Source organism: Candoia aspera, chromosome 10 (genome assembly GCF_035149785.1).
Source record: "Candoia aspera isolate rCanAsp1 chromosome 10, rCanAsp1.hap2, whole genome shotgun sequence".
NCBI classification, from domain to species: Eukaryota; Metazoa; Chordata; class Lepidosauria; order Squamata; family Boidae; genus Candoia; species Candoia aspera.
This window is the reverse complement of record NC_086162.1, coordinates 7,551,287-7,562,285: the sequence shown is the minus strand read 5'-3', so window position 1 is coordinate 7,562,285 and position 10,999 is coordinate 7,551,287. Positions and strand designations below refer to the sequence as shown.

General features: G+C 47.8%; 1 protein-coding gene across 2 annotated transcripts; it reads left to right on the top strand.

Annotated features, from left to right (window-relative positions):
* The first annotated feature begins 2,114 nt into the window (after positions 1–2,114).
* On the top strand, positions 2,115–10,527 carry SMIM12 (small integral membrane protein 12). Of its 2 annotated transcripts, none has more exons than XM_063312082.1 (2): positions 2,115–2,238; positions 9,590–10,527. In XM_063312082.1, exon 2 carries the CDS (start codon positions 9,604–9,606, stop codon positions 9,883–9,885), a length of 282 nt encoding a protein of 93 aa, XP_063168152.1. In that variant the 5' UTR covers positions 2,115–2,238; positions 9,590–9,603; the 3' UTR covers positions 9,886–10,527. The 2 variants fall into 2 exon arrangements, with proteins under 2 accessions (XP_063168152.1, XP_063168153.1); XM_063312083.1 differs by lacking the exon at positions 2,115–2,238 and adding an exon at positions 2,364–2,429.
* The last annotated feature ends 472 nt before the right edge of the window (positions 10,528–10,999 follow it).

Sequence of the window (10,999 nt, the reverse complement as noted above, 5' to 3'; positions counted from 1 at the left end):
GTAATAGCAGCGTCTTCCTTGGAGAAAATGAAAAAATATGCACAGAGCTTCACCAGAATCCAAGCAGCATTTCATAGCTTTCATCTACAGCAGAAATATTTTATATGCATTATTTATTCACTGTAAGCAATTTTGAGCTTCTGAAAGAAAAGCACAGTAGACAATTGTCTGATCTAAATAAATCAGTGTTTGTTTTCTTGTAACCTGACAAAATTTAAGGATTTAAGAATTCCCTGAACACAAACCTTAGAATATACATGGGGCTAATTCGTAGCCTTTGATGCTACTACCTTTTGTGCTTGCAGCCCTGGATGGTTGTGTTCACACAACCAGAGTTTCAGGAAAAGAAGTTTCCGTGCTGAAGGACAAGTAAAACTCGCTGTTTAAAAGCCAAGAGTGTTGGAATAAGGCATCATCATACATTTCTTGAGATCTCATCCTCAGAGGTGCAAGTTCTCCGACCTTGGCAGCATCATGTGAAATGATGCTAGAATTCAGAGAGCTTGGGAACATGATCAGTCCTAACCAAACCAAGTATCTGCTATTTCAGAGAGAGTAAGGCAAAAAATGGGATTGGTCAGTTTTGAGTATAAAAGAACACCACTTTCTGAGTTTCAAAGGCATTGCAGAAGCTCAGCTATTATCTTTGGCCATGATGAACCAGGCCAGTAAGCCACAATATGGTTCCTCTGATAGCCTGTAGCACAGAAGAACACAGCAACTGCATTTTAAGAATTCAGGTTTAGCCTGAAGTTTGAACCCAGGGCTCACGTCGTTCACTGGGTTTTGCTTGAACGTGGTGTGCTGTGAAAACCCAGTCCCTGTATTTTGGGAGCTCTAATTTTATTTATGAATTTAGTCTGTGTGTATGCCATCAAATTTATTCAGACTCACGGCAGCTTACAGAAACAGCAATTAACGCATCCACGGCGCAACCAACAGCACCGGCCAATAAAACATCCGCAGTACAACCATCAACAGCAACAACAAAAAAACCATGGCAAACAATATAAATGACAATAATCAAAATGACAGAGCATCCACAGTAACACTGTAATACCATAGAATGGATTAATAAATAATCATTAGTGGCAGACGGTCCCATGATAAAACTACACAGCAGCATCAGCAATCTCACAGTTACTCAGGGAGGATGACGTGCCTCTTCAAATCACTCCATCTTCACTGCTTTCTGGAGGCACCAGTTGGCCGATTCTGGTGGGGGAATCTGGTTCAGTGAAAGCTTTCACGGGCTGAAGCCACGCAGGGCTTTACAGACCAAAATGCACGGGGAAGCTAAGCAGCCACTAGCGCAGGGACCTTCAGCTCAGGTGTAGCACCCTGATCAAGTGTCTGCAGGGGGTGGTCCAAAAAGTCAAGGCCATGCCATCAAGGCCTGGGAATAATAATAATAATAATAATAATAAAAAAAACCCAGGTGCCACTTTGATGGCATCGTGGGGCTGCCCCCTTGTCCTTTTTGACCCCCCCCTGCAAACACCCTTGACCCTCACCGTGGTTAACACCCATCAACAAGGGGGCTGCAGCGTTTCATGCCAGCCGCGTTTCTGGGTGGGCTGCCACAGCACGCCTAACTACAGCGCGGGCCAGCAGACGACCTTGGCTTAATCTCCAGGCAGCGGAGGCTTGCACAGGCCCGGCTTGATTGCACTGCGCCGAGCCAGCCAGCCAGCCAGCCAGCCGGGCGGAGGAAAAGCAGAGGTCGCGGGCACAGCCAAGCCCGGGCGCTGGGGGAGCGCTCACTGCGCCTGCCTGCCGGCCGAGGCCGAGGCCGTGCCAGGCTGCAGCGCCGCTGCTCGCGGGCTCGCCCGCAAAGCTCAGTCGGGGCCAGCCCTGCCTGGCCGGCTGGGCGCGGGGGCAGGGGCAGGGGCGGGGCGTCAAGGCTCCCAGAGCGAGGCGGTCAGCGGGGACGAGATCGCCGAGGCGCGCCCGCTTCGCCCCGGACGCCCGCTCGGAGGGGACGCCGCGCGCTGCCAAGCGGCGCGCAGCCCCGGGCAGGAGCGGGGGGCGCCGGCGCCTCGGCCCCTTCTCGCCCCAGCCTCGCGCCGCCAATGAGCAGCCCCGGGCGGGGAGCCGCGGCGGCCAATGAAGCGGCGGCCGGAAGCGGAGCGGAGCGCAGAGCCCGGCCCCGCGGAGGCGGCGCGCTGGCGAGCTAGGGCGCACGCGGAGCCCGGAGGGGCTTGGCCTGGCTTGGCGGCGGCCCCGCTGGCGGAGGAGGTGAGGCGGCGGGCGGAGCGGGGAGGCGAGCCCCCTGCCCTGCTGAGCCCCCTGCCCTGCTGAGCCCCCTGCCCTGCTCTGCCCCCCCCCCCGCGCGCTTTCATCCCTGCGTTTCCAGCCCGCGGGGCGATCTGCAGCGGTTGCGGGCTGCGGACTCCGAGTGGCGTCGGGACGCGGCGATCGGCCGCAAGGTCGCTCCCTGGGCGCGGGGCGGGCTTTTCTGCCAGGGTTGCGGCCCGGGGGGACGATCGAGGGAGATCCGGCGCGGTTTGCAGCGGGGGTGGCCTGGGGGTCGGGGCGGCCCCCTGGAAAAGAGCCGGGGCGTTGACTGCCCCGACGTGGAGGGAGGCGTGGGGCTGAGCGGCCCGGCTAGCTGAGGTTGCTGAAGGATGAAATTTGGGGCCGGGAGGGGGGCGTGGGGGGCGGGTGAGAAAGCCACCCGACTGGCTGGCGTGGGATTCAGCGGTGCCTTCTCGGGCAGAGCAGTGACACAGAGTTTGCATGCCAGAGTAATGGGTGGCATCAGCCGCAACAGAAGAGGTTGGCAGGTAGCTTCGCTGCCCCTCCGTTGTCGCTCCGGATCCTGAAACTGAAATTGTTTGCTGCTAATGCTGGACCTTGCACAACATGGTTACAGTTAACTGATCCATACAGTACTGCAGCCTTTCTCAACTTTTTGACCCTGGAGGAGCCCTTGAAATATTTTTCAGGCCTCAGGGAACCCCTGCACGTTCAGGCTCAAATGTAGGCCAGAAGTTACAAACTTGTTATATTTGTTTTGTGTGTCGGCCTGTAGAAGATGCATTAACAGTGTTCTTAAACTGAAAGTAAAGAATGAAACTTGCCTCTCTAATGTGAAGTTTCCCGAATTTGAAATGGTTTTTAAAATAAATCGTGATCTCCCAGGGAACCCCTAGGGACCTCTCGCAGAACCCGAGGGTGCCACGGAACCCTGGTTGAGAAACCCTGAGTAATGGATCCATCCAGTTCCTTCTGCCTTGTAGAAAAAGATAGAGAAGACCACCCTGGCAGGGGCTAAACTAAAACTAACTAGGTTGTTAGTTTCATTGGACTGTGCAAACCTAACTTTTGGGGTCCCTGTGTGTAGGCAATGACCTCTAACCCGAATGCCCCCCCACCTAGTGGGCAGTCCACCACAAAGTGCCATTCTGTGCCTGTCACTGGGGAGAGGGTCCAGGGAGGTGTCCCCTTCCCCCAACAGCTCTTGCTCCCCAGTCTTGCAATTCCTACCTGTCTTTAAAAATGCCATCCCTAGACATTCTGAGATGGCACTTACGCCTGGAGGTTTTAGGAAAGTACAGAAGTTCAGGGGCTCTGTAACGCTAGATTTTTATTTGCTTGCTAGGATAAGTAATATTTTTAGGTCTCCAGAAACGGCTGCTGTTGGATTGGGAGTGCCTTCCTCCTCTGATTGAAAAGACAGATTTCTTTATTATCCAAAACAGTGCTTCTCAACCTTGGCAACTTTAAGATGGGTGGACTTCAACTCCCAGAATTCCCCAGCCAGCATGGCTGGCTGGGGAATTCTGGGAGTTGACGTCCACAGATTTTCAAATTGCCAAGGTTGAGAAACACTGGTCCAAAGGGTGGGCTGTGATTTCTCAAAAAGAGAAAGGAAGGCTACATCCCTCCTTCTTAGTAGTGCTGCACCTTGTCCCTGGTGATACATCAGCACGCCAGTCAGTCTCAGGGTAGATTTCATACAGATGCTGGGAAGCAAAAATGTGAGGTTCCCTATTTGCAAGAGCGAGTTTAGACACCCTAAATGTGAAACTACTCCATTTTCAAGAGCATCTCCTTGGTGTCATTGCGCACCACTGCAGTAGTATTTCCTCAGGTGCAACTTCATTGTTTGGTTCTCTCTCCAGTAGAATACAAAGGTGGAAAGGTTAAGCTAGAAGCAAGTGCCTGTCCTGTCCTGGTGTGTGTGTGAGTCGCAGTAGCGTGGCCTTGACAGTTCTCTTGGTGTGGGATGCTGCTGTTCTTTGAGGCTGGGAACTGGAGACTCCAACAGAAGAGAATGTATGTAGCTCAGGGTTGAACTGTGGAGTCCTCGGTGCTCTTTGAGAACACCGAGGACTCCATAGAACTTGAGACTTTCATGGCCGTGTTCCTAAGCAGAAGACAATCTCTACTTTTGCTCAGCTCCATTTCTCTTCTGCTGTAGCATCTTTCAGGCTTCCTCCCCCTTCCTGTGCTTTGCTTTTTGATGCTCTGTTGACACAAAACGGCAGCATGAGGTTACCTCAGGATCTGGAGTGAGGTATCGTCAACGTTTGGAAGGTACCCATCTCCATTCCTCTTAGACATCTCATGCTGCTGCAGTAAAAGGAATGTTCTTTCACTTGTGACTCTAAGATGCAGAAACAGGCCAAGTCAGCTCCAAAGCACTTCAGAAATCTGCTGACATCCACTCCTGGCTCAACCGCTCTCCTGCAAACAAAAATCGAATCACTGAAGCTGCATCCTAACAAGGTGTAAGCACAGTTGGTGGGCAGTGCAACTGTGGAAGTGACTGGAATTGGATTGGTCTGTTTCCCACACAAAAAAAATCAGGTTTGCTAGTTTGGTCAGAAGGTCTTCTCCTAAATTCAGGTCTTCCACAGGAGGATGATTAGCATCTGGAATACAGAGCTCCTGAATGTCTTGTGCCTAGATTTGACATAGGATCATAGGGTTGAAAGGGACCTTGGAGGTCTTCTGGTCCGGCCTGCCCAGTGCAGGAACCTTCATACCATCCCAGACAAATGGCTATCCAGTCTTTTCTTGAATACTTCCACTGATGGAGCACCCATAACTTCAGGGTTCATGCTGATCCATTGGTTGATGCTCTCACTGTGAGGAAATTCTTCCTTATTCTGAGTTTGGACCTCTCACTTGAATTTCCTGACATAAAGAGTCCTGACATAGAGCAGGAGGTGTAGCTGAACCGGCTGGTTGTTGAAAGCAGGTGGGGAAGACATCTAGGAATTCATAGCAAGGTCAAGGTCAAGTCAATGTGGTCCAATCAAAGGAAGTTGTTCCAAATGTGTCTGTTCTCAGTCAGAGACTTATAAGTTCTTGGCCACCTTCTAAACAGAGCTGCCATTGATCAGAATTAACCGCAGAATCTAGGGCGCCCAGAAATAATAATCCAATCTGCAGGTAGGTCCGCTACTGTCGTGATGCTGTTCCAAGCAGGTGTCATTCTGTGCCTCTCTCTCTCTGGCTGGAGACACAGTAGTATTGGCACTTCAGCAGACTCAGAAACCATGTTGCTGGGTTAGAGACATTAGAGAATAGAAGACGGGTTCCACCGTGATCCCACTGCTAGGCCCTAGATAAGGTCGCCACGTGGTTCTTGCTCTTCGCTTGCGCCCTCAAAAGACGTGTGTAGAGAGGTTGTGACATTGCTGCCCTTCCTGGACAGAAGAGGCCTACCTGTAGTTACCTGCGCCCTGATAACTTTACAGATAAATCATTATTGTGTCTGAGAATTCCAACCAGTGAAGAATATGTCCTCTTCACTGCACATTGGAATTATGTGCTGGGAATCTAATTTGCTGTCCTTAAATAGAAATGTCGGTTTCCGGTACATTTCCAAATACAGTACAGGATGCAGGTGCTTGCTTTGAAAAGCCCTGGATGGTGTGGGATCTTAATAGCTGTCAAAACAACCTTTTCAGGCCCTGAGATAATTCCAAGAAATCTGAGTGCCCTTGGTTCTTGGGATGAAAGGAAGCAGTTGTGGGAAGGGCCTCCTTGAAATTTGGGTCCATCTTTGTAACCAAAGCTTGGCGAAGGCCACTTAGTTCATTCCAGGAGTCCTCTTGATGTTTTAAAAATAGAAGTGAAGAACTTCTGGTATGGCTTTTGCAAAGGCCTTTCTGCTTAAAATGCAGGTTTTAAAATGCAATTCTTTTTGGCTGTTGTTTGTCTTTCTTCTGAAAAGACACCGGAGTTTGACTGATAGGTATATATTCTACTGAATCAGCTCATGCTTTTGCATTCGTTTAGTGACAGTTCAGACTTAACGATGGTGCTGGGAAAAACCGACTTACAACTAGTCCTCACACTTACAACGTCACAGTGTCCCTGCAGTCACGTGATTGTGATTTGGGAGCTTGGCAACCAGTTCGCATTTTTGATTGTCGCAGCATCCCGTGGTTACATGATTGCCATTTTCAACCTTCCTGGCTGGCTTCTGGCAAGCAAAATCAATGGGGAACCACAGGATTTGCTTAACAACCATGTCATTCACTTAACACCCACAGTGATTCGCTTAATGATTCCTGCAAAAAAGGTCGTAAATTCGGGTCAGATTTGTTTAATGACCGCTTTGCTTAGCAACTGAAATTTCGGTCCCAATTGAGGTTGTTAAGCAAGGACCACCTGTGTGTCCAAACAACCATAGAATAACTTAATGTGATGGCCTGATTCACATCACATTTTCAGAAGTGGTTTCCTTTCCCACAAAGGAAAAAAAAAAGAAAAAAGGAAAGAAAGGAATAACTGGGGAAAAAAGACAACCCCATCAATATGATCTAGATTTAATTCAATTATAATGATGAAATGAAAGAAGGTTACAAAGCTTTAAACACCTATTAACTTTTTTCTTTTTAAATGTTTTTACTTTTCTATTTAGATGCAATTTGGGGTTTTAAAAAAACTAGTTCAGCTTTTAAAATTTTCTTTCTTTTTTCCTTCTTTGATTTCCATGTTTCTCTCTCTCTTCTTTTTTTTTTTAGGCATAGAATTTATTGTGTGATAGGTTAGATTTTTTAAAAAAATAATGTCTTTTACACTATAGCAATATAATAATATAGTTTATAATACTACAGTATGTAACTTAATATTTTAAAGAAATGTTAATTGTAACGTTTCGAGGGAGGGAAGAAATAGATAAAAACACATGGAGCCGTTAGGTACCTCACCCCAGCTCAGTCCAGTCTAGTGTGTTGTGAGGGTGCAGCCCATGATTCCCAAGTGAATGAGTGAAATTTAATTTTAACTAGCTTCTGGAAGATTATTTTCAATGAAGGATTTTATTTAAAGATGTAGGATGCTGTGTGGTGCTAGCCAGACCCCTGTCTCACCTAGAACAGTATTGTCCATGTTGACCAGTAACAACTCACAGTCCTTTCTGGTCTCACTGGGATATGCCAGGAATCGAACGTAGGCCATTCCAAATGCAAAGCAGATGTTTTACTCTTCACTTCCGATAATAATTCTGTCTACATCGTTGAAGAAAAAGTTTCCTATAGATGAATCTCGTTTGATGTTAAATAAGCTACAAAATATTGGGGTTCTGATTTTGGACCATAGCGTATATTATAACATCAACACCTATAACTCTTCTAGTGTAAAACTTACAAGTGTTGCATTGTTTACCAAATACAAGGCTTCAAGTACGTTTCATTGAAGTCAGTGCTGGAATGTTGTTGACATTGAAGTTAGGTTTGTGTGAAATAGGCACATCTCTTACCTGTCCCAAGGCACACAACCACAACGTCTGCTCCTTCAATGGCAGCCTTCACATCTTTGGGGTAGTACTGGTTACATCTCGGGTGCTCACATCCAAGGGCACAGGTAACGTTTGCCGAGATAGCTGCCAAGCCCCTCCTGTACCAGTCAGAGACAAGAACAGCTCCTAGCTTCTCAAGGGCAAAAGTCCAAAGCATCAGAAGGATCTCATCTTCACCTTCAGAATCTTGACTTGTGGGTCAACCAACCCTGGGGAGGTCCTTCATAAGCCCCACCATATTTTAGGCATATTTGGAGTCCTGGGCAAGCAACCAAGAGCAGGCGGCTTCTGGGGCATCCGAAGGTAGTGGCTGAACTGCAGTTAGCCTCCTAGGTGAGTGTAACGGGCAGAAGGAATGACCCTGAGGCACAGGAGGAAGAACTGCAGCCAAGACAAGGGACAGATAAGAGGAATCTGAGTCCGGGGCAGAACTGTAACCTGAGTAGGCATCTCAGATGAGACCCTCCCCAGTTCTCACGGAGATAAAGGGAGGGAGGGGGAAAGCGCATTAAGACTTGCAAGATTCTGTTGCAGTAACCTTTAATAAAAGTAGTATTAGCATTCATAATTTTGGTTTCCTAGCTTGGTCTACCTCAAAGGGCTGACAGAGCCTCTGCCTTGCTCAAGCAGGGTGTGAGGCCACAGTGAGAACTGGGTGTGTTTGTTTGTAATAGGACTTTGGAGCCAACCAAGCAGGAGATAATTCTGCTTATATAAAGTGCGTTTGATTTTTGGCTGTCTGCAAAGAAAGAGCCCAGGGGACGAAATGACATTTCAAGTAGTTACCCAGGGAAAACCGATCAAGAGCCCTGTGGCTTCTTAAAGACCAATAAAGTTAGTGTTAGCCTTTTAAAGCACTATCACATACTCCATTGTTGTTTTGTCATCTCTCCGGGGAATTCAATCACCTGGCAGATAAATACCATTTTTCTTTCAGAATGGCCTCTTGGCCCGAGTCCATTAAAAGCCAACATTTGCTGAAATTGTGCTCCTGCAGAAATGTCTTAAATGCAGGCTTCCTGCCAAAGTAGGGGGACAGATACAGAGGTAACAGTGGACACTGCACTTAGTGACCACAGATTCCCTCTCCACCTTACCTTAAATCTTTAAAAATGAATGAAAAGCAAAGCAAACTGTCAGCCTCTTGCATACACTTCAATAAATAAAAATGGTCTTTGATCACAGCCCAGAGTGTTCACAATGTGTTCAGTTGTGCAGAAGAGCTAAGCTGGAAGTGAGTACAGGTAGTGCTTGCTTAACGACCATTAGTGTAGCGATGGTTCGGATTTACGACGGTGCTGAAAATACAACTTATGACCGATCCTAACACTTAGAACTGTAGCAGCGTCCCTGTGGTCACGTGATCATGATTTGGGTGCTTGCCAACTGGTTCACATTTATGACCATCGTAGCGTCACGTGGTCACGTGATAGCCATTTTTGACCTTCCCTGCTGGCTTCTGCCAAGCAAAATCAGTGGGGAACTGTGTGATTCTCTTAACTACCATGTGGTTTGCTTAATGCTCACAGTGATTTGCTCAATGACCACTGCAGAAAAGGTTGTAAAATTGTAAAATTTGTGTAATGACCTCCTTGCTTAGCAATCAAAATTCTGGCCCCAGTTGTGGTCATTAAGCAAGGACTACCTGTATACTTGAGGTAGTGGGTGGGCTTTTAAGCAGATGCTTTGGGGCATCTGGCCAGACCAATCATAGCTGATGAATACGGAGTTTCCCTGTGGAATCTGTTTTGTGAGTGTGCTTTGAACGCGACTGTAGGTTTAAAGGGTTTGCTGGTTCTTCAACTGTGTGTTCTTTCACTTCTGCAGAACCTGCTGGAGTCATGTGGCCCATCTTCTGGGCGAGTGTGCGAACCTATGCTCCTTACGTTACGTTCCCTGTAGCCTTCGTGGTTGGGGTGGTGGGCTACCATCTTGAGTGGTTCATCCGGGGCAAGCCACCTCCACAGACACCTGAGGACGAGAAGAGCATTTCAGAAAGACGCGAGGACCGCAAGCTTCAAGAGAGTGTTGGGAAGGATCTTACCCAAGTGGTCAGCCTCAAGGACAAGCTGGAATTTGCCCCCAAAGCTGTTCTCAACCGGAACCGGCCTGAGAAGAATTAAGGAAGCTGGTCTGTTTTCTTGCTGGCCAGTCAGATTTTCTTCCATTGAGGTCTGAATTCTTTGAGTTTGAATGTTGGTCTTCTGTTTCATGTCATTGTTGAGCCCACCAGCCCATGCAATGTATGCTTGCCATTCCCACCAGCTTTGATGGATTCCTGCAGCTGCTGAGATCCCATGGCGATGAGGATGGACCTTATGAATCTTGGTATTTGGCATTGGCTGGAGAACCTCTGATCTTCCCGAAGAAGGTTGTCTATCCTCTGATGGAACTGCTTCTGTAGCTATGGCAAAGGCTCAGTTAATTCACATCCAAAAGGTTAATTCACATCCAAGGCAGGATTTGGCTTTTAAAAGGACTGCCCCAAAGTACGTAGACCTCTTTCAAGGGAAGATCTCTTCTTGAGATGGCTTGGAGACTTTTTGACTCTGGACAGGCAAACGAAAAACTGTTCCTGTTTCTGCTAGAGCCCTTCTCATTTCAAGGGGGAAGCTTTGACTGCTGCCTGAGGCCACTGTTGACCATATTTGCACTGTCACCTCTCAGGAAATTGTGTATTTCTATCTCTGGAAATTTCTGTTGGGGAGACTGTGCTGGTTTTTTTGGAACACCGATCCATCGTTGAAATTAAAGATTTAAATCAGCTTCCGTGTTTGGGGAGCCCTGTATTTTACACAGGGGGTGGTGGGGAGAAATCTACCTGCAAGTTGTATTAGCTGGTCCTTTGCATGCAGACCACTTGGGATTCTCACCAACGTATTAGTGGTTCCTCGGTGATCAGGAACGCTGGAAAAATTTCCCCAAAAGACAGTTCATACCCTGCTTGGGGATCTTTCTCTACAGCAGTGTTTCTCAACCTCAGCAACGCTAAGATGTGTGGACTTCCACTCCCAGAATTCCCCAGCCAGCATGCTGGCTGGGGAATTCTGAGAGTGGAAGTCCACACATCTTAAGAGTTGCTGAGGTTGAGAAACACTGCTCTACAGGATACAACTCCAAGAAAATTGTCGAACATATTGAGCAGCCCAACATATTGTGCTATGGATCAGAACCATCCGTTTCCATTATGGGATCCTTGGGGGATGGAAAAGGGAAAAGATTGGGAGTTTTTGAACA

Excerpts from the sequence above, each read along its gene's own strand:
- SMIM12 (XM_063312082.1), top strand. The coding sequence starts at position 9,604 with ATGTGGCCCATCTTCTGGGCGAGTGTGCGAACCTATGCTCCTTACGTT.